The 23640-nt window shown below is 32.9% G+C and overlaps 1 protein-coding gene across 7 annotated transcripts in view; it reads left to right on the forward strand.

Moving 5' to 3' along the window:
- The window catches only part of VPS13C (vacuolar protein sorting 13 homolog C), a 197652-nt gene that overhangs the window by 167065 nt on the left and 6947 nt on the right, over positions 1–23640 (forward strand). For 5 of the 7 annotated variants that reach the window (XM_032297272.1, XM_032297269.1, XM_032297270.1 and 2 more), the window contains 14 exons: positions 1035–1175; positions 1958–2039; positions 2154–2223; positions 2814–2925; positions 3042–3155; positions 5309–5448; positions 6979–7060; positions 8917–9030; positions 9790–9865; positions 11306–11469; positions 12694–12739; positions 15035–15158; positions 15627–15741; positions 21022–21110. In XM_032297272.1, coding sequence (XP_032153163.1) covers positions 1035–1175; positions 1958–2039; positions 2154–2223; positions 2814–2925; positions 3042–3155; positions 5309–5448; positions 6979–7060; positions 8917–9030; positions 9790–9865; positions 11306–11469; positions 12694–12739; positions 15035–15158; positions 15627–15741; positions 21022–21110 — 1469 coding nt within the window. Of the gene's footprint in view, positions 1–1034; positions 1176–1957; positions 2040–2153; positions 2224–2813; positions 2926–3041; positions 3156–5308; positions 5449–6978; positions 7061–8916; positions 9031–9789; positions 9866–11305; positions 11470–12693; positions 12740–15034; positions 15159–15626; positions 15742–16455; positions 18446–21021; positions 21111–23640 lie in introns of those variants that run through there. The other 2 variants (XM_032297273.1, XM_032297275.1) reach the window with 1 other exon arrangement.

Genomic DNA, 23640 nt, shown 5'->3' on the forward strand with positions numbered 1-23640 from the left:
AAAAATATTTTGAATGACACCAACATATATTGCTAAATAAAGACTGTGTAAAATTACATATTTCATTGAGGAGAAACCTACAGAAACCTGCTCAAGTAAATTCATTAATTGTGAGTAATTGTTGGACTTGAGTAGACATCCACAAATAAGATGCACTCTACCTGGGTCCTTACACAGTTAAAACTAACAGTCACTGTTGCTCCAGAAAGTGTGCAGAAGCTTGACTGCAGTTTCCAGCTTGCTCTAGTTTAATCATGCAGTTTGGTTACTCTTTGTTGTTGGTGTCTGATGGTTCAGTTTGCACTGGTCAAACTGTTCGGTTCTTTACCACCCCCGTCAATGTTGGCCATACTTAAGTGATAAAAAACAATATTATTAGTGTCAGGCATGATTAAGCTATCAATTAGTGATTGCAAAACAGAGTTTGTTTGAGAATTATCTTGGGGCCAGGTGCAGTGGCTCACACCTGTAATCCCAGCATTTTAGTAGGCTGAGACTGGAGGATCACTTGAGGCCAGGAGTTTGAGACTTGCTTGGGCATCATAGTGAGACTTTGTCTATACAAAGAAAAAGATAATAAGAATTAAAATTAGCTGCACATGGTGTCACACCTGTATTCTCAGCTGCTCTGGAGGCTGACGGGAGGATCACTTGAGGCCAGGAGGTTGAGGCTGCAGAGATGTGATTTTGCCACTGCACTCCATCCTGTGTGACAGCAAAAACTTGTCTCAAAAAAAAAAAAAAATCCAGAATTATTCGTTACTTGAAAAAGTTTTCTTTTCTATAAAGCATGTTTTTTAAACTGAAGTTTCTATACTTGAAAAGTTTCATAATTGTTTTCTTGCTTTTCTAATAACTTTGGTAGAAAAGTGGTGCTTTTGTTTCAAAGATCTCAACTGTAGATCACCGTAAGATAGATCTTTTGGTGAGACACAAAGATAAAGTTTTTTCCAATCTGATCAGTAAATAGATATTTAAAATGGAACAGCTACTGTGCTAACAACAGCTCACAAAAACATGTGCTTTTTTTCCAGGTCAATTTTGATAAAGATCCAATGGAAATGCGCCTCCCTATTCGTTGTCCTATTAAGCGAGACTTTTTATCAGGCATTCAGATTGAATTTAAGCAATCTTCTCACCAGAGAAGTTTAAGGGCCAGGTTGTACTGGCTTCAGGTAATACTGTCATTCTCAAGTAAGTATTTATCATCACTTTGGGAATCTTGAGAATAAAATTTCTTTTTTACAACTTTATAGTTTACATTGTAATTGGTGTCTTTTCTTTTTGTTTGAATGCTTTTTTCCCCTTCTTCCATAATCCTATTTATTTAACATCTTACTTATAAACTTTGTGATTATTGATACTAATTTAATCAGTTAGCCTGCGAAAGGGTTTTCTTGCATTGAGATTGTTATTTTTAAACGTTCCTGTGAATTTGTCATGGGATCCCCAAATAAGGTTGTCCTTTATCATGGTTCAGGGCAGAGAGCCGAGCTTTGCTGAAGGTTCCTTTTAGATAGATTTGCAAGCTGCTTGCTCGCTCTCAGCATCCCTCCTTTCCTTCTTTTTAGCTGTTAAGTACAGTTTAGGCTACTTTAATTCTTTTTCTTCTTTTTTACCTTATCCCCTAATTTCATATTCAGTTTCTACTTATATTTTATTTAAACCACAGAGAGTTGAAATCTCATGGGATCCATAGATACAAGTATTTTCATTAATGATGTACATACCCCACACTGTTAATACAATTATGAGGGTATTTATATAGTTCTTTATTTAAAGCCTTGTCCTTGCTGAGGTATATAACTTTTACAGATTTAAAATGAAACTTCTAATTGCACCACATAAACATGCAGACAAGTATGATGAAATTAGAGACCTCTTCTATAACATTATCTTTGAAACTGAAAGTTTGAATTCTTTGAAATCCTGCTAAGTTGGTTTTCTTTACCTTCAGGTTGATAATCAGTTACCAGGTGCAATGTTCCCTGTTGTATTTCATCCCGTTGCCCCTCCAAAATCTATTGCTTTAGATTCAGGTAAAAAAAAAAAAAAGTTGTGACATAGATATACCTTATTTATAAAAGTTAAATAGTCAGTAGTTTGACCTAGTATAAACTATTTTGTGTGTCTATGTTACTTCTTCCTCTTAGAGCCGAAGCCTTTCATTGATGTAAGTGTCATCACAAGATTTAATGAGTACAGTAAAGTCTTACAGTTCAAGTAAGTAAAGATTCCTGTTGTTTCGCTAAAGGAATTTAAAATGAAAATCTACTTTGAAAGTAATTTTACTCTTTTTGAAAGTGACTTTCATGTAAAAAGTATTTTCCAACTGAACCTCTTAATTCACTTTTCATAAAATAATATGCTTCAACTTATTTTATTAGTAGTCTTTACATATTTTAAAGTGTAGAATTTCTTCAACCACCTTCTTCCTTTTATAACTCCAATTAGAATATAAAATAATAAGTGAAATCTAAATGACATGTATGTGTGAGCTGTGTTCTTTAATTACTGTGAACTTTAAAAATTGGATCATATATGCTACATCATCTAGTTGTATTTGTTTCATCTGTGACATGATGAATGTGGCATTTGGGACTGTAAGTGCCAAGTGGTAGTGCAGCAGTATTACCTTAAGTGAAACTTTCACTCCAGTGAAAAAGTCTCAAGACTTTCATCTTATTAACATAATTTTTAGGAGATGAAGGAAAAGATGCAATTATGGCTTTTCATTAAAATCATAGTTTTAACACTGAAAATTAAAAGACCTGATAGAAATCCTTTTCCATCTTGAATTTTATTTTCCTTAGGTATTTTATGGTCCTCATTCAGGAAATGGCCTTAAAAATTGATCAGGGGTTTCTAGGAGCTATTATTGCACTGTTTACCCCAACAACAGACCCTGAAGCTGAAAAAAGACGGGTAAAAATTTTTATTTCTTGGGAAAATTATAAAACTAAAATTTAAATCAACATTTTTGAACTAATTGTAATAGAGAAAAAAACTAAAATAGAAATTGTTGATTTTAATTTTTTCAGGCAAAGTTAATCCAACAAGATATTGATGCTCTAAATGCAGAGTTAATGGAGACTTCAATGACTGATATATCAATTCTTAGTTTCTTTGAACATTTCCATATTTCTCCTGTTAAGGTTTGTTATAATTATTATTTTGAAAATTTTGTGAAATTGTTGTAGAACTTTTTAAAGGGTCTGTGGACAAAAGTAGGTTTTAATTTGTTGCATCATGTATTTGGTGGGAATTTTGTTTGATTAATCAAAATAATTAAGACAATTCTCTGTAACATATGTACAACCAAAATTCCCACTGAGAAACCACCAAAGCGTGTTCTCTAGTCTTGAATTAATAACCCCCTTATTCAAGGAAGAAGCTGACAAAAGCATTTCTTAATTAAGCGTAGAAGTGCTTGCCAACATTTAATGTTTTGGTTGCACTTTGTAACTACTATCACTGTCTACACAGAGAGCTATAATGGGTGCCCTAACCAGAATGTGAAAACGCTGAAGTAGGTACTATACTGTTGATGTGGTGTTTTTCCTCCTTCCAAAATTTAATTGTAACTAAGGGAGTGGAAAATTGGATACCTTTCACTTGCCTGATTTTGTACTTTATGAACCCATTTCCTTTTTCCCTTTTGTTGTTCTTTTTAGCTTTTACAGGAGAAGGTGATTGCTTAGTAAATTCACAAATGCTATCAACCACAATGCTCTAAACTTGTGTAATGTAATGGGCCAGATTTATAATTAAGTAAACTCTTTAAAATATTGATGATCCTTATATAGTCTCAAAAACTGTTCACAGTGCATTACTTTCAATTGCATACACCAGTCCTTCAGCTAAATGAATAAATTTCTAAAATGGAATTATTATTTTAAATTGATATATTAGTTTGGTGATAGCAGACATATTGATAGTGTCAGGTTTAAAGTAGATAATGTTTTATGTGATAGGTAATATACCATTTCTTTTTTATTTTTAAGTGAAAATCAGTTATTTGTGAGATTGAACAATACCTTAAATATTTACTGAATGCTTATTCTCAAAGTTGCTGTGGAGGTATAAAATGGCTTTATGGATTTTATATGCTAGAGGAATATTAATGATTGATAATTTCCGAATTCATGTTCTTAGGCACAGTGGGAACTGTACCATGAAGTCTAATGGCAAAAATTATGAACAACAATTATTTTCATAGCCCATAGTGACTTTACCCTAGGGAAAGGCTGGATCAGTGTTTACTCATGGTTACCTTTCTTGGATCCCAGCACTCCCAGACTCTTCATGTGGGCAGAAGGTCACATGGAAGAAAATAACCACAGGCTTTCCTGGCCTCGCCCCAAGTTCACTTTACTTGAGCTCTATATTAGTTAGTTAATATGCCTAGGAAATGACAAAATGAGAAAGGAAATTCATCTACTTTATTTCACATATTGAATTACTTTTTGCCTGTTTCTTCTTGCACTATTGCACTAATGATAGCTTAGCACAAAGTAGCAGCTAAATGAGAATCTAAAATCTCATTTTTAAATACTAAGTTGGAGGGTCTGTGGAAGCTGAAAACCTTATTATGCTTTTAAAAACTTGACAGTTTGGTAACTTACCTTGTCATGTTATCGTTATTATCTATTACTTTAACTGTCAGATTACTTATGTGTCAATTGACATGTTTTTCTTCTTAAAATGATTGGCCAGGTGTGGTGGCTCATGCCTATAATCCCAGTACTTCGGCAGGCCAGTGCAGGTGGATCACAAGCTCAATAGATCGAGACCATCCTGGCCAATGTGGGGAAACCCCGTTTTTACTAAAAATGCAAAAAATTAGCTGGGTGTGGTGGCGCACGCCTGCAGTCCCAGCTACTTGGGATACGGAGGCAGGAGAATTGTTTGAACCTGGGAGGTGGAGGTTGCAGTGAGCCAAGATCGTGCCATTGCACTCCAGCCTGGCAACAGAATGAGACTCCGTCTCAAAAAACAAAAAAACCAAAATGATTATGCAAATTTTTAAAAGTATGTTGGTCTCCTTCATATGAATACAATGGCATTTATACACATTGCATAAAATTAGAACTCTATTTTTGGATCAGACTAATTTGTATTTTATCAAAAAGTAAAGAGAATCAAATATAAGTGGGTTGTTCTGCTTTAATGTGTAGTATCAAATAATGGCTTTCACTAGGACTCTAATCAAAAGAATTTTTTGGTTTGTTTCTGTAACTACTTGGATACTCTATATGTAAATTTTTCACTTTTAGCTTTCATTTATTGAGAATTATTTTTCTTTTAGTTGCATTTGAGTTTGTCTTTGGGTTCCGGAGGTGAAGAATCAGACAAAGAAAAACAGGAGATGTTTGCAGTTCATTCTGTCAACCTGCTGCTGAAAAGCATAGGTGCTACTCTAACTGATGTGGATGACCTTATATTCAAGTAAGACGTCTGTTAGAGTACACTGGGAGGCAGGTGTACAAGATCATGTTTCGCGATGTTAGTTCTTTCCATTTGTGCATTGTTAGCTTAGGAAAAGGATAACTTTACTACTTACATTTGGAGAATTTGGTCCATTTGTGATTATACTCTTTAGGAATGCTTATTGTTTCATAATGATAAGGTGAAAAGTCTTGTTTTCTTTGATTACTCATATCTAGATAATACATGAATGTAGAATAATTGAGTTTTTTTAGTGATATATTATAAATTGACCATATTTTAAAACATAATTATATTTAGAAATATGTAATGCTAGAAACATATAAATTCAATATTGTTATTAAATTGAAATTCAACAATGGTATTGGAACAAGTAATTTTCTGGGTGAAAAAAAATTCCCTGTAGATCATTTTCCTCACATGTACACTACTAAATTTTGGAGAAAATGAATGATAAAACATAAAACCTAAACTGAAAAGACAAAAAAAGTAAAATCTCTGAATAGAGGATGTCTTTCTAAGTTTAAAATCACTGGAAAACATGTCAATGGAAAATGCGAGATATATTTAACCACATAAAAATCAAATATTTTACAACAAAATCAATGAAAACAATTTAAAAAACAAAAGACTGGGAAAATACAATAACAGAGAAAGGATTGTTATCTTAATACTAAACATCGATAACAAAAACCTAGATTCTAATGGTTATAGTGGCCAGTGAACAATGAGATAATTAACAAAAGGGAAAACACAGTGATGGTGTTATTATTTATCAAAGAATACATGCATATTAAAGCAAATTATCACAGATTTTAAAATACGAACGATTCCATTTTAAAATCCTATTTAATAATAGTCAGGGGTAAGTCTAAGAAATAGACACTTTTTATATACTATTGGTGTAAGTGGAAAACTACGTTTGTTAGGAGCCTTAAATGTTTTGTTGCCTTTCACTCAGTAATTCTCTTTTTGGAATTTTTTTCCAAAAAGTAATCTAATCTTGAAGTTCAGTTAAAGAGATATTCAACATACACATGGCATCATTAATTATTTTACCAAAAATTGGAAATGTCTGACAGAATTGTTTATTATGACACTGCCACATGGTGGCATACTGTGCATCCCTTAAAAATGGTTATGTAGAGTTTTAAATAACGTAGAGACATACTTTTCCACAATGTTGAGTGTAAACAGGGCATACAAAATATTTTAAACATTTTACCATTGCATAGAAAAAAAAAGAATTCAAAGTGGGAAATAAGAAAATAAACCTTTGTGGTGGGATGATTGTTGACTTTTAAAAAACGTCTTCACTCTTTATCCATATATGAAAAACTTAGGCACCGTTTTTATAATAATTTAGTAACCATTATTAGGATAATCATAAATTGTGTATGGTAAATGTACAAAGTCAATTGTGAAAGAATTGGCTGTGACTAGAATTAGCTGTCATTCAAATTTTAAGTCCCTTTTTTTTTATTATTATATATTTTGGTATCTTTGAATCTTTCCTTTTTCTCCTCCCAGACTTGCTTATTATGAAATTCGATATCAATTTTACAAGAGAGATCAGCTTATATGGAGTGTTGTTAGGCATTACAGTGAACAGGTAATACCCTATCATAGTATTTCATAAGAAATATACTTTATCAAATAGCAAAACATTTGCATGTGACTGTATAGTGTGCAGTAATGTTTGTCTAATTTACCTCACTTTGAAATCTCCTTATTTAGTGGTTTTCTTCAATGATTAATTTCTTTTTTTTTTTTTTTTTTTTTTTTTGAGACAGAGTTTCACTCTTGTTACCCAGGCTGGAGTGCAATGGCGCGATCTTGGCTCACCGCAACCTCCGCCTCCTAGGTTTAGGCAATTCTCCTGCCTCAGCCTCCTGAGTAGCTGGGATTACAGGCACGCACCACCATGCCCAGCTAATTTTTTGTAGTTTTAGTAGAGACAGGGTTTCACCATGTTGACCAGGATGGTCTCGATCTCTTGACCTCGAGATCCACCCGCCTCGGCCTCCCAAAGTGCTGGGATTACAGGCGTGAGCCACCGCACCCGGCTAATGATTAATTTCTTTATTTTTTTTATTATTTAAGTTCTAGGGCACATGTATAGAATGCTCAGGTTTGTTACATAGGTATACATGTGCCATGGTGGTTTGCTGCATCTATCACCCCATCATCTACATTAGGTATTTCTTCTGATGCTGTCCCTCCCCTAACCAACCTCTGACAAGCTCCGGTATGTGATGTTCCCCTCCCTGTGTCCATGTGTTTTCATTGTTCAGTTCCCACTTATAAGTGAGAACATGCAGTGTTTGGTTTTCTGTTCTTGTGTTAGTTTGCTGAGAATGATCATTTTCAGCTTCATCCATGCCACTGCAAAGGACATGAGCTCATCCTTTTTTATGGCTTCAAAGTATTCCATAGTGTATATGCCACATTTCCTTTATCTAGTCTGTCATTGATGGGCATTAATTTCCATTTCTTTAGTTCTACCCCTCTTTATACACCTTTTGAAAATTTTCTTCCTGTTCCTTTTTTTCCTTTGCAATTGTATTTTTACCACTTTGGGAAAGAATAGTGAATTTGTAGTCATTACACTTGATTTCTTTAGTGATTATAGTTCCTAAACATAATCTAGTGAATCTCAAAGAGAATTCGAAGCCTGTTTCCTCCCTCTGCCTCAGTTACTCTGTGGTTCAAGTATGTATTTATAGAGACAGTAGTTGCTGCAGTTTCACTTGGGTAAAACTGCTATACCATGGAACTGCAGGGTGACATCTTTCCTTCTACTACCGGAATATTCCGACTCCTATGACATATACAGACATTATGGTTGTTACATGTTAAAATGAGGATACAGTTTCCCTTATTTTTTGTTTTCATTATTATTTTCCATCTAATTTATTAATAATAGTGATGGTAAGTAGTAGTAAAAACAACTAACAATTACTAAATTATGTATTCATTTAATATGCATAGTCACCCATGGAAGGACAGTGTAACTTGCCTTTTTAAAAAAATTTTCATTTTCATTTTTTATAGAGATGGGGTCTCACTATGTTGCCCAGGCTGGTCATGAACCACTGACCTCAAGTGATCCTTTTATCTCAGCCTCCCAGTGTTGGAATTACAGGCATAAGCTACCACACCCAACCTAACCTTCCATTTTATAGATTAGAAGACAGGCCATTAGATACTAAATGACTTGTACAAGGTCACATGACCGCTGCATGTCAGCCTGTGCCTTAAACCTAGTTCTGTCTAATTTAAAAGCTCTGTGTAAAGTATTAGCATAGTGCCTGGCACGTAGTCAAAGATCAATTAGTGGATGTGGTGGCAGTTATTCCATACAGCTTTTTTTTTAACACAAAATTTTATCAGTAAATCTCTTTTTTTCTACTTCATTATGATCTGTCTTACAACAGTTGTGAGGACTTACTTTAATTTCTTTTTCAGTTCTTGAAACAGATGTATGTCCTTGTATTGGGGTTAGATGTACTTGGAAACCCATTTGGATTAATTAGAGGTCTGTCTGAAGGAGTTGAAGCTTTATTCTATGAACCCTTCCAGGTATTGACTTCTTACTTATTTTAAGGATAGATATAGAAAAATGGATGTTCTATTTATTAATGACAAATAGTAATTTGCATTGTAATTGTATCTGGGAATTGAATAATGTTCAAATCACAAAAGTATATCAATTTAATATTCTTATTTAAGGTACATGAGATAACATTGGATGGTTGCTTAGAATTTAATGAACACTGCCCACATTTGCCAGGATTTAATGTAGTTGTAAGAATATTTAGAGTGCTGAGTAGATTAAGATTTTCAAGGCTGTACCACCATGTGGAAAGGACTAATAGGGCGCTGAAAGCAAAGTTTATTTCATTTCAAGCTTTTATCTAATCGATTCCCCTCCATTTAAAGGGCCTACCAGCCCAGTGTATGAGGGTTTTAGAAGAATAAAGCAGAGAAAATAAATGGGAGAACAAGACAGTAAAAAATTTGTGGGCTCTTACTCTTGTTGCAGCTTGTTTTAGCAACCTGATGAAACTTAGTTCTGGGAGGCCCGCTTCAAATTGTAATTGAAGCCAGTGATTTATACCTATCCAATTTTTGACTTAAAGGGTTTGCTGAGCTTGTGTAAGTCGGACGTGCCTTCAAACACAGTAGATTATCCATACTTGGGGTAGAAGGTGTAAATTGATCCATCACAATGTTTATGGATTTTTACAGATAAAAATTCTTCATGCAAACCCTGAACTATTAGATTAAAAGTCTTAAACTTATTTAAATTTTAAATAATAGCTTTTTGTTTTTGGCCAGGGTGCTGTTCAAGGCCCTGAAGAATTTGCAGAGGGTTTAGTTATTGGAGTGAGAAGTCTGTTTGGACACACAGTAGGTATGTATTACATATTTGTGTTTATGTATATATTGTTTATTATACTGTTATGAAATATGAAAAACAAATGCTTTCATTTAATAAAAAGAGGAATCACTTTCTTAGTAATCTCTTCTAAAAGACATGTTTCCTTGTTTTTAAATGGAAAATAAGTTAACAGTAGCCTGTTGGTTTTTTGATATGTCTTTGTAGTGTTGAATCATGTATTTTAAATAATTTTGTTCCTTTTCTTGTTAGATGGGAAAAGTTAATTTCTGCATTTCTTGTATGGCACAGCATTTTATGCTCTTATTAGTTTAAAGCAATTGCATGCTATGTATTGTGATAATGCTGTTTATATAAACAATGTAACTTCTCTGAGCCTTAAAAATTTTTTAAATTTTATTTTTAAATGAACTTAATGATTGTACATATATATGGAGTATAGAGTGACATTTTGATACCTGTGTACAATGTGTAGTGATCAAATCAGGTAATTAGTATATTTATTACCTCAAAATTTATTATTTCTTTGTGTTGGGAACATTCAAAACCCTCCCTTCTAGCTATTTGAAAACATACAGTAAGTCGTTTATTGTAGTCACTCTACAGTGCTATAGCACACTTGAACTTATTCTCCTATCTGGTTGTAATGTTGTGTCCATTAACCAGTCTCTCCCTATCTTCTTCTCCCCCTACCCATCTCAGCATTTAATAACCACAGTTACTCTTCTCCAATTCTATGAGTTCAACTTCTTTAGCTTTCAGATGTGAATGAGAACATGCAGTTTTTGTCTTTTTGTGCCAGACTTTATTCATTTAACATATTGTCCTCCAGGCTCATCCATGTTGCTGTCAATGACAGGATTTCATTTTTAAAAAATGAGTAGTACTCCATTGTATATATATATATATGTATATCTCACATTTTCTTTATCCATTCTTCCATTGGTGGACACTTAGATTGATTCTGTGTCTTAGCTATTGTGACCATAGTGATGCAGTAAACATGGGAGTGCGGACATCTCTTTGATAAACTGATTTCCTTTCTTTTGGATATATACCGAGTAGTTGGATTGCTGAATCATAGGTTAATTCTCGTTTTAGTTTTTTCACGAACCTCCATAGTTTTTTCCATAATAGCTGTATTAAGTTATATTCCCACTCTCAGTGTATAAGCATTCCCTTTTCTCCACTTCTTTGACAGCATTTGTGATTTTTTGTCTTTTCCGTAGTAGCCATTCTAACTGGGGTGACATACTATCTCACCGTGGTTTTGATGTGCACTTTCCTGATGACTATTGATCTTGAACATTTTTTCATATATTTGTTGGCCATTTGTATGTCTCCTTTTGAGAAATACTCAGATTGTTTGCCAATTTTTAAATCAGATTGTTTTCTTGTTGTTAAGTTGTTTGAATTCCTTGTATCTTCTAGATATTAATTCCTTGTCTTTGATAGGTGGTGCAGCAGGAGTTGTATCTCGAATCACTGGTTCTGTTGGGAAAGGTTTAGCAGCAATTACAATGGACAAGGAATATCAGCAAAAAAGAAGAGAAGAATTGAGTCGTCAGCCCAAAGATTTTGGAGACAGCCTGGCCAGAGGAGGAAAGGGCTTTTTACGAGTAAGTTCTCTGTTGAATCTTTAAGAAATCTGCAACTTAAAAAAAATATATATGTATTCTAGCTGGTTGTATGAAACTTAGACTGTTCCTTATGAGTCTAGGCCTGTTAGAATAGAAATAATGATAAATTATGGACTTTCCAGTTTCCTTTTGCTCCCCTTCCTCATTGTCATCACCAGATCTATCCCTTGAATTGCCAGATTTTGTAAAACTGTAATGATAACTGGTTAGAACTGGTGAGAAGGTGAGGAAGTGAGAAGTAGAGATACGTGGTACCAATGGAAACTAGAGGAAGAAGGAACTCTACAGGTTATCAACAATTGACTGTTTCTTTAGAAGGGATGTGTGAAAGTTGTTAGTAAACCAGGAACTGCCTTTCATTACTTTTTAAGACTTTTAAATTATATAGATAATATATGAATACTGTTAATTATATAGATGATATATGAATATTCTTCTTATAAATAATTGTAAGAACTTACAAGTTATTATTCTTTTAATAAGTAAATAAAACATTAAAAGTAAAGGTAGATTAATCATCTCTCATCTGTTTCCAGTTTAAGTATGTGTCCATCAGTTCTCTTTCTGTGTGTTTTTAGAATATACAGGTAGTTTTACTACTATTACTTCACAGTGATTAAGAATGTATTAGTATATTCATGTTTCAATTTTGGAAATAATTTTAGGAAACTGACTGCTGTGTTTGTGATAGTAATTTGTAATGTTGGATGCTATAATCACTAAGGCACTTTATTTGCCAGGTTATTAGGTATCCTTGGGAGGTCCCTTTATTTTCAGTTTTCTACACTTCCACTAAGTTACAGAGTAATCTCATTAAAATCTATAATTAGATCATAAATATTATTTGGCTCGACTCACTCATTTTGCTGATGTGGAAACTGAGACTTACAGATTTCCTCAACTGCCCATGGTTACATAGCTGATTGGTATCATAGCCAGATTTAAAATCCTTTTATCTGCTTTTCTCCTGTTTCTTTTATAACCTTTTACTCCTACTAGGTGATTTCATTAAAATTTGCTGTGATATAATATTTGAAAAATCATAGTGCTAACTTATATGTGTATGTTGTTCACATTATCAAGTCTTCAATTTTTTGTTGTCGTTGTTGTTATTTCCAGTATGTCTGTAGAGACCTCTAGTGGTTGGTTTAAAATTAAACGCCTTCCATTCAGTCTAGACTATATGTTTGATTTGTCTTTCAGGGAGTTGTTGGTGGAGTGACGGGAATAATAACAAAACCTGTGGAAGGTAAGTTGAGAATATCACCTTCCTTTACAAAATCTGAAGACTTAATGCGTGGTAAACATAATATATGTTACTGATGCTAGATACTTGATTGAGAAAATTACTGACTGAATTTTATATTCATAGCCGTAAGTTGCTCAATGAACATATTTTCCTCAGAAAGCAGAGAGGTTAAGTAGGAGATTATGCTTCAGACTTTGAATGTTATTTTTAGCAGGACCAGAGATAAACTAGATTTGTTTGGGCCCTCAGTAGCAATTGACTCAATTTTGCTGCCGTTGTTTTTATCCCATTAAAAAAGCACATTGCTTCTTCCATGCAATCCCTATCAAAATCCCAGTTGGTTTTCTTTGCAGAAATTGACAAGCCAAGTCCAAAATTTAAATGGCGGTTCCAGGGATCTAAAATAGCCAAAACAGTCTTGAGAAAGAAGAACAAAGTTGGAGGACTTCTACTTCCCAAATCCAAAACTTACTGTAAAGCTACAGTAACTAAGACAGTGTAGTACTGGCAAAAGTATAGACATGTAAAACAGTGGGATACAATTGAAAATTCAGAAATAGATCCTTACTTATGATTATCTTCGACAAGAATGTCAAGATAATTCAATAGGAAAGAACTGTCTTCAACAGATTTGCTGGGACAACTTCATATCCACGAGCAAAAGAACGAAATTGGACCCCTACCTGTATCATACATAAAAATGAGTTCACAATAGATTAAACACCTAAATGTAAGAGCAAAACTGTTAAACTCAGAAGAAAATATAGGAGTAAATCTTCATGACTTTGGATTAAGCAAAACCTTGCTAGAAAAGATACATAAATTGGACTTCATCGAAATTTAAAATTTTTGTGCTTCAACGGATAACCATGAAGAAAGGGAGAAGACAGTCCACAGAATGGAAGAAAATGTTTGCAAATCATATATGTGATAAAAGACATATCTAGAACATATAAAGAACTATTATAAATCAAGAAAAAGACGAATGACATAATTTTAAGCAAAAGATATGAATAGACATTTCTCCAAAGAATATATACACATGGCCAATAAGCACATAAAAGGATGCTAAACATTATTAGTCAGTAGGGAAATGCAAGTCAAAACTATGATGAGATGCCATTTCATGCCTACTGGGATGGCTAGTATCAAGTGTTAGGAGGATGTGGAGAAGTTGGAACCCTCATATACCAGTAGTGGGACTATAAAATAATGCAGTTATTTTGGAGGAAGACAGTCTGTCAGTGCTTCAAAAAGTTAAACACAGAGTCACCATGTGTCCCAGCAATTCTACTCCTAGGTTTACACCCAGAAGAATTGAGAGCAGGTGTTCAAACAAAAACTGTGCACAAATGTTCGTAGCACCGTTATTCAAGATAACTGAAAGATGGAAACAACCCGAATGTCCATCACCTGATGCATGAATAGACAAAAGGTGATATTTCTATACATTACAATAGTATTCAGCCATGAAAAGGAATCAGGTACTGGTACATGTTACAAAATGGATAAACCTTGAAAACGTGATGCTCGGTGAAAATAAACAGTTGCAGTATACCACATATTACGTAATTCCATTTGTCTGAAATGTCCAGAATAGGCAAATCCATAGGGATAGAAAGTATCTCTAGTCTGGAGTTGGGGAGGGGCAGGGAGAAATGGAGGTACACTGGGTAGGATTTGTGGGGGAGAGCCTGGGGGAAATCGGGAATGACTGTAACGGATAGGGGGTTTCTTTTTAAAATGTTTAACATTTCCTAAAATGGATTGTGATGATAGTTGTGCAAGTCTGAACATACTAAAGGCCACTTTATCCTAGAATTTAATTTGTACATTTTAAATGGTAAATTTTATGGTATATGAACTACGTATTTCAATAAAGTTGTTATATATTTTTTAAAAGTATACTTCTTGAAAAATCTGATGGTCAGCATTAAAAAAGAGAATGTTTTTGGTCCCTTCTTACACCTGCAAGTTACAGGTACTGATGTGACTCCTAGATCAGTAGTTCCCAAACTTGGGCATGTGTCAACACAACCTGGAGTGCTTATTAATGCCCCGAGATTCTGATTCAGTAGGTCTAGGGTGGGGCCCAAGAATGTGTGTTTCTAACACACTTTGAGAATCACTATTTTATCACATTAGGATTACATTTAACTTCTTTAGAAAGCCAAATTTTTGTAACTTCCTGGTTAAAACAGTTCAGTATCTGGCCCCAGTTTTGGTTGAATTCAAACTTGCTCATTGTAAAATATCTTTATTCATTTATTGTCATTGGACATTGAATTTCTGAAGGTGCCAAAAAGGAAGGAGCTGCTGGATTCTTTAAAGGAATTGGAAAAGGGCTTGTGGGTGCTGTGGCTCGTCCAACTGGTGGAATCATAGATATGGCCAGTAGTACCTTCCAAGGCATTCAGAGGTAATTGAGTGTACTATGTGCAAGGTATGTCTCTGTGTGCTAATTATTACAAGGAACACATAAATAGATTAGATAATTTGCGTGCTCTTAAGGATCTTAAAGTCTAATTGAAAGCTGTGATGGCTTTAAAACATACAGTGCCACCAGAAAGGAATAAGAAAAGACGTATTTTCTGAATTTCTCTTTTATTCAACAAATGTTTATTACCTACCGTGTGCCAAGCACTGTACTAGACACTAAGGATACAGAGAGTAGATGAGCTAGGCCCTGGCTTTATTACTTTGATATTTCTTTTTATTTTAGAAAAGCTTGGGGGACTTGGAGTCATTTTAATATTTTTGCATTATTTGGGGAAAGTTATTTAAAATTACTGATTTTTAATGAAATATTTATGTATTTAATCAATACACACTTTACTTTGAAAGACTGTCGTGTGTTTTCTTAGACTTTCTCTGATGCCTTATTCAGGGCAGCAGAATCAACTGAGGAAGTATCTAGTCTTCGTCCCCCTCGCCTGATCCATGAAGATGGTATCATTCGTCCATATGACAGACAGGAATCTGAGGGTTCTGATTTACTTGAGGTAAATTCTGTTCTTCATGGTCATGAGTGTAATGGAATTTTAATGATTTCTAGGTCCAGGATTTCATGGGTGGTTCTTAAAGTTCCTGATTCATGAACTTCTTTAAGTATTATACATAGTTTTTAGAATAGAATTTAATTATTTGTTTTTCATTTGAGCATGTGTTAAATTGAAATTATAGATTTTTTTTTTTTACACAGGAGTAAAGCTTTTTTTTTTTTTTCCCCCAGAAGCGATAATGTTAAGTTATAGGCTATATCACTATTTCTGTGATAACTTGTTTAATTAACGTTGTTAATTTTGGTTTCCTGCTTTGTACCTGATTACTGGAACTTCATTGCTTCCATTTCTCCCAAACAAATTAATTTATTTGCACTACTTTGTCAATCTAGATTTATTCCAGTAAATAGAACTTGGGAGGGGGGAAGGAATAAAATATTATGTATAATTATGATCTTGCTAAATCTTAAAGAAAATTTAAGAGCTTTTAGGCTTTTAGTTTTAACTATTGTGTTTTGATTATATATATATATATTGCTGTTTTCCCATGACAGGCTTTCCCCCAAAAGAGATTTATTAATATTTTTCTACCTTGACTTTAAAATAAAATGCCTCTTAATTGTTCTTCCTTTGGTTTTTATTGTGTATGTTTACATTTTATCTATATTTCTGCATGCTTCTAACTTTATTTTCTTTGTTTTTCTGCCTACACAGCAAGAACTGGAAATACAGGAATAAATGTTTCCTAAGCTACTACTTGATTTCATCCTTAAAAATCAAAACAAACTGTGGTATTGATTGACTGTGTGTGAATTCCATTGTCAATTTTAATGAAATTTTCTTTAAAACTCTCAACTCCATCTGAACTTTCATAGTAGTGGCTTAACTACAAATAAAAACTTGTGGTATTCCTGGTAATACAGTCCAGAAATAAGAGATTAGCACAAAATATTAAAGGATGCAGAGAATCAACTCTCTTCTCTGTTTAATAGATTGACTTTAATAGACTTTATTGAGCTCAGAAGCAGATAACTGTTAGTATCATTTCAAAAATTTTACCTTTTTGTATGGTGTTCACGTGCATTTCAGGTAAAATTGAAAAACAGGACTATTTTATGTCCAATTTAGTGAATGTGTTCTTTATGTTTCTGAGTCCTGATGATGGAATTACATAGCTTTCTGTTTCATAAATGACTAAATTTACTGAAGTTACAGGACTGTTTACTGGAGCATCTGCTTTAATAATTGAAGTGTCAGTTGCTCTGATCCTGCCCTTAGACCTCAAATAATAGTTGGCCCATGAATTTTGAGAATATGTTTTCTCATCCCTCTTTTTCCTATTTAACCCCTTGGTACTGTTGCTAATAAATGATAGTCATTTTGTAATTGTGTTATATACATTTTCAGCCTTTAGCATTTCTGCTTTTCAGAAATTGAATCTCCTTGTTGGTTACGCTTATTTCATAATTACTAGTTTTAATTAATGTAGATAGAAGTTGAACATGTAATTAGTCAAATTGCTGTGTGGCCCTTGAATATATAGAGGTCTTTATTTTTAAAAACCAACCTTTTGCATTTAAATCCTTAGAGAAGATTTATCTTAATGAGAGAAAAATAATTATAAATCATTATTTTTGAAATTAGTACCCTCTTAGTTCTCAACATAAATTATGTTTCAATTTCTTTTTTTGTAATAAATGATGGAAATGTTTAATTTAACAATATCTTATCTAGCAACTTTTATGCTTCTCCTCAAAAATGAAGCCAAAGTATAAATGTAGATTTAATATGTTGTATATTTGAAGAGAATGAGACTATTAACATATAACTGTTCAGTTGGATTATGTATTTTAAGGATTGCAGTTATCAAAATAATAAGTTGAAGTTTATGTTTAAAATAAGCACTTTAAAGAAGATAGACTGACATTCAAAAACCAGCCTGTGCTGAATATACAAAGGAAATGACATCTGTCCTTAAAGGATCAAGTATAACAAAACATGTAAATGTTAATGGTAGCTGACAAACCTTTCTTGTGCCTAGAAAGTTGAGCGATGGCAAAAATGTCACCGCATGCAGTATTCTAGGAGAGTCAAGCACAAGTAACTACTTCAAGATACTATCTTGAATCATTTCTAGTAGTTTCCCTCCTGAGATTCTAAAATAAAAGTAACGATTTTTAATTTTACTGGATATATTGCTATTTTAATGAGACTTACTTTTGAGAACTTCTGTAACTTAAGATTTTTTCTTAAATGTTGAATTTTTGTTTAGCTTTTTATATTATTAATCTTTTCCTTGTGATATCTTTTTATAACGCTATGTCAGAAAGCACAAAACTTCAAGAAACTTTTAATTATTTTATTTAAACATATAATCATTTTGCCTGATTCATTAGTTTTAAGGTATCAGACAGCTTTTAAAGCTTTGATGCATTATTAGAATTACTGGAAGAAATAGAATGATTATACACTAATGAGAGAACTTGATAGGTTTTGCCATGGATGTCAAGTGTGGGCATGGAAAATGGAGATATTTAGGCTATTTCATTCTTTGCCTGTCTTGCTGTCATCAGTTGGGTAAAAATATTTATTGATTATTGATTATTTTGACTGTACTGGATATACAAAAGAAGCCTTCTGTCCTTAAGGGACCAAGTATAATAAAACATGGAAATATTAAAGAGTGTTAGAGTATAAAATTATATCTTTTTAGCCTTTTGTAATATGGGCAAATTATAAATATTTTATTTGGGGATCTTTTGATACTCGTTTTCTTTTTTCTCCTGAGTAGTGCTCTGTATTCTTTAATACTCAGCTTTGAGAGTTACTAAATCATATATTATGTTTTCCTGAGATATACTATTCTACTTATCCTCTAGTCTTCATATTTATATGTGTATATACATATATACACATAAACACATATATACATACATTATGTATATATAGTCATTTAATACTCATTTTCGTTCACATGCTTATTACGATCATACAACATTTAAAGCAACATTCCTTGCCTTTTCATTTTAGTTATATTTTTCCATGTTCTTAGAAGTGATTCATTAACATTTTTAATTCTTGTATATATGACTATACATATGTTATATGTATGCATATATAGTCATTTAATACTAATTTTCGTTCACATACTTACTATGATCATGCACCATTTAAAGCAACATTCCTTTTCCATTTTCGTTGTATTTTTCCATGTTCTTAGAAATGCTTCACTAACATTTTTAATTCTTGAATATATGACTATATATGCATTGTATGTATATATAGTCATTTAATATTCATTTTGGTTCACATACTTATGATCATACAACATTTTAAGCAACATTCCTTGCTTTTTCATTTCAGTTATATTTTTCCATGTTCTTAGAAGTGCTCCATTAGCATTTTTAATTCTTGTATTGCCATCTATTTAGGTAACGTTACATTGTGCTTTTAACTCTTAATTCATGACATTAAATTTGTTTGTTATTTTACTAACAGTAATAATGCTGTAATAAGCATCATTATACATTTTGCGTTTTTATATCTTGTTTGCTTTTTGATATTTCCTTAGAATTTATTTGAAAAAATTGAATTACGGGGTAAAGGGCTTTTGCAAAGTATTGTTAAATTCCTCAAGTTGCATTTTTGGGAAGGATACATGAATATTTTATCAACTAATTTGGTCTTCTGCTGCCATTAGTGACTGAATATCTTAATCTGAATCTCATAGTGTAATGGGTTTTTAGTAGTGCTGAAAACAAGGTTTTCTAGAGTATTATGGTGATAAATTATATTGTAAAAGCTCTCAATGGTTTGAAGCACAATAGCCTGATAACGAATGCACACAAGATAGAAAATGGGTAGTATTTCTTATGCTTGCATTTCAAATATAAATATTTTAACATTTAAATTTCAAGCTGAAGATAAATGCATTAACTTATTAAATTCATTTCCCATTTTCTCAATGAAGAAATTAAGGCATAAATGTTAAAAGACTTTAGCTAATTTGCACAAGTGAATTGTGAAACAAGTGACTATTACTATGAAACTGCACTCTTCTCTGAGACTCATTCTGAAGATTAGATCCCAGTTCTTTTTGGATTCCTCTTCCTTATTCATGGCTTTTTTGCAATTGTCAAGGAATGACTAGGCACCAAGCAACTTTAAAAAATGTATACTTAAGCACTGAAATAATATCAAGTGTGGTTTCTCTGCTTGTGGTTATATTGGTTGTGTTATCCTTTTAACAATGTTGGTGTTACATTCTTGGTCATAGAGTGTCAAGGTCTTATTTTTTCAGTAAAGTTATGTTCTGTATTTTCATATATATTATCTGTTTTCAACTGTGTATTATATATAATGTCAGTAATATTTCATTAGCATCCATTATTAAAAAAACTCTTGTTTTTAATATTTGACTAATTCAAGTCACAATACTTTTGAGATAGCTGAAAAGGAAAATAAATGTGTTTTAATGTGCTACTACTTACATTTGAATTACTTTATGCTTACATTTGTCTTTAGAAATAAATTGTGTCAGCTATTTTGAAATCTTAGAAATTCTTTGTTCATACTAATATTGTCATATTTTCTTTACAATAAGAAATATAATTTGATACATAAATATACTTCTTAATGCATGCTTAATCTATAAGATCAAATGTTCAAAGCATTAAACATTATCTTGGAATTTTATTATGTGTATAATTAATTATATATTCCTACCTCTATTTAAAGCAGTGGTTCTTAATCTTTGAGAGAGATCACAGACTCCCTTCTGTGACTGAAAAAAAAAACTGACAAAAAATATGAACTGTGCTCTGAAAAAAGTTGTAGAAACACATTTTCAAAAAATTTTCCATTTTATGTTTGGTGCATTAGAGATCCACCCAAAGTCCTACCATGGACTCCTATTTGAGAGCCCCTGTAATGTTAATGTAGTTATTTTATATTAGCATATGTTTATATGTTTCTTAATTAAAATGTGATGATTGCTGGCAGATATTTTAATATTTCTAAGTTACTACAGAACAAAATGTATTTTACCAGAAGACCACTTGGTAAGCATTTAATACATATTTTTCTCTTAAGGCAACAGTGGAAGTTAACTTACAAACATGCTGTGAATATTTTTCTAGCTTCATGTACCAATATGTAGAATTCTGCTGTTATTTCTAATAAATGTTTTCCTAACAGTATAATAATTAGCTAATATGCAGTATTGTAAATACTGCTTACATGCATATACTTCTCAAATCTAGAGCCTGGTTTCCTTTTCAGAATCATATCAAAAAGTTGGAAGGAGAGATTTACCGATACCACTGTGCTGTTCCTGGAAGCAAGAAGACAATCTTTATGGTTACAAATAGGTATTGACTTGAAGTGACATTTTTTCAAATACTACTTAGTTGCATAGGTCACAAGAATTTTGAAGGCTAAACTGGCAGAGGATTTGGAGAATTGTACTTAAAATTCTCCAAAGTGAATGGCAAAATGTTCATTTTCATAGAATCACAACAATACAGATCTAAATATGTCCTCTGAGATTTTCTGTTCCAACCTTCTCATTTTAAAGATGCTAAAGCTGAGATATCTTTGTAGCTTAGGGACTTATCCAAGTTACACAGTGTAGCTTAGGGAGTTATTCACATTACACAACTACTGAGAGAATCCAGAATAGGCTTTATACCTATAATAGTGATACCCTTATTCATGAATTGCAAGACCAGTTATGGAGGATTAATTCATGAATCACTTTTACTAAGTTTTATTTTGAGTGGTTAGCATGCCCCTTTTAAAGAATGGCATTACTTCTTTCTGTTTATCTCAGCTTTTACTAAGCATTTGGAAGTGGTAGATAATTTTTCCAAATACAGGAACTTGGACTAAACTACCAAGCTTATCTTCCTGAGATTTATCCTAGATAATAAACTTATCCCAAAGTGAGATTAATAATTTTCAGAACTTTCTTAGTGATGAGTTTTATAAGATTAAGACAAAGTTCTTATAGTAGGCAAAATCTGCATTAGATTCCTCATGACTGCGTTTAAATTTATTTGGATGGGAAGAAGAAAAGGAAAGCTGAATGACAGGATAAGAGAGGTTAACCAGTCATGTAAAAATCCTCATGTAAGGGAGGATTCTTCAGTCATCTGATTTGCTCATTAGTTAAGAGGTAAAAATATTCACAAAACAATCTAAAAAGCAGATTTTACGACTTTGACAAGTAATCACTTATTTTTTATGTCCATAATTTCATATTGTCTCCTATAGATTAAGCCAAAACAATGTTTGTCTTAGATATTCCCTGATTTCTTACTGTTACATATTTGTAACCAGATCCTTTTTCTATTATTTTATTGGAATACATTTTTAAAAGTGGGATTACTAATTTAAAAGTTGCGAAGATTTTTGAGGTCTTTTCTGTATATTGCCAAGTCATTTTTCAGAAAGGTTGAATCAGTTTTTTAGAGACCACTCAACAATACACGAAAGCCTTCTTTCTCCTGTGTTTTGCTAAGACTAGGTTTTATCATTTAAACTTATATCTTTTGCTGGCTTGATGGGTAGAAAATAATTTTTTGTTTTAATTAGTGTTTCTTTGATTACTGTTGAGCATGAACCTTTTAATATATCATCATCCATTTGTATTGTTGAGCATGAACCTTTTAATATATCATCATCCATTTGTATTGTTGAGCATGAACCTTTTAATATATCATCATCCATTTGTATTTGCTGCTACTTGAATTACTTGTTCATATTCTTTGCTCATTTTTCATTGGTATGTTAGCCTTCTTACTGAATTTGAAGAACATTTTGGAAATTAATGATATTAACCCTGTTTATCAAATGTATTATTGACATGTTAATGATTACTAATTAAGTTTCTCAGTATATAGCACATTTTATTTTGAAATTCACCGAAAACTTAGTCCCCCAATTTTTTTTTCTTATGAGGTTTTAAAAACAAAATGCAAGCTCTCATGACCTAAATTTCTTAGGCTATAGCTTTACTAGTTGGTCCTAACTCTGCTATAGTTTAGCAATCCTTATTGAGAAATTGATTATTGAGCAGACTTTTAAAAAAAAGCATCAACATGTGACAAATACAGGGACACAGAGATGAAAGTTACATCTCTGTCCCTTCCCTGTTTTAAAGGCTGGGGGCTACAAATTATCAATGATGTCACAGTATGATAGTGCTAAGAAAAGCAAAGAAAAGCCAAGGCAGTCCTCCCGCCTTGGCCTCCCGAAGTGCTGGGACTATAGGCATGAGCCATCGCACCCAGCTGTCTCTCATTTTTTTGTTTGATACCACTCACAGCTCACACAGAGGCATATGCACATAGTACACACATGAATCATCTCTCTTTTGTTCTACCCTATGGAAGGCTTGTAAACAGGGAGTAATTTGATGAGGCTTGTAGTTTTAAAAGATCCTTTGTGGTTAGCTGCAATACTGGAAGAGAATCAGTTCGGAGGCAAGGAGACCAGTTAGAGACTGTGTACATTTTCTATTGACAGAGACTGAAGACATAGGAAGAACTCTTGATACAGTAAGATGGGGACCACAGTGTCATGGGAAGTATCAAGGCGGCTTTTATAGATGAGGGAGCTTGAGCTGAGTCTTGAGTGTATAGCTTTTACATAGGTAAACAAGAGGCAGGTGGAGGCATACAGCAGTATGGCAGTTTGACCAGTAAGATCAGTGTGGAATGGCTGGATGGTAAGATGTTAGTGTTGGGAGATGAGTCATAGGTAGTAGCTCATAAGATTTTAAAGGTTTAGATTTTATTATTAATGTGATGGAGAATCACTGTTTTTTGCTTAAGGTATAGTCTGTTACTGTATTTTTTTGAAACAGGGTCTGACTTTCATTGCCCAGTCTGTAGTGCA

The sequence above is a fragment of the Sapajus apella genome, unplaced genomic scaffold (assembly GCF_009761245.1).
Source record: "Sapajus apella isolate SASKATOON/1434 unplaced genomic scaffold, GSC_monkey_1.0 scaffold37, whole genome shotgun sequence".
In the NCBI taxonomy this organism is placed as follows: domain Eukaryota; kingdom Metazoa; phylum Chordata; class Mammalia; order Primates; family Cebidae; genus Sapajus; species Sapajus apella.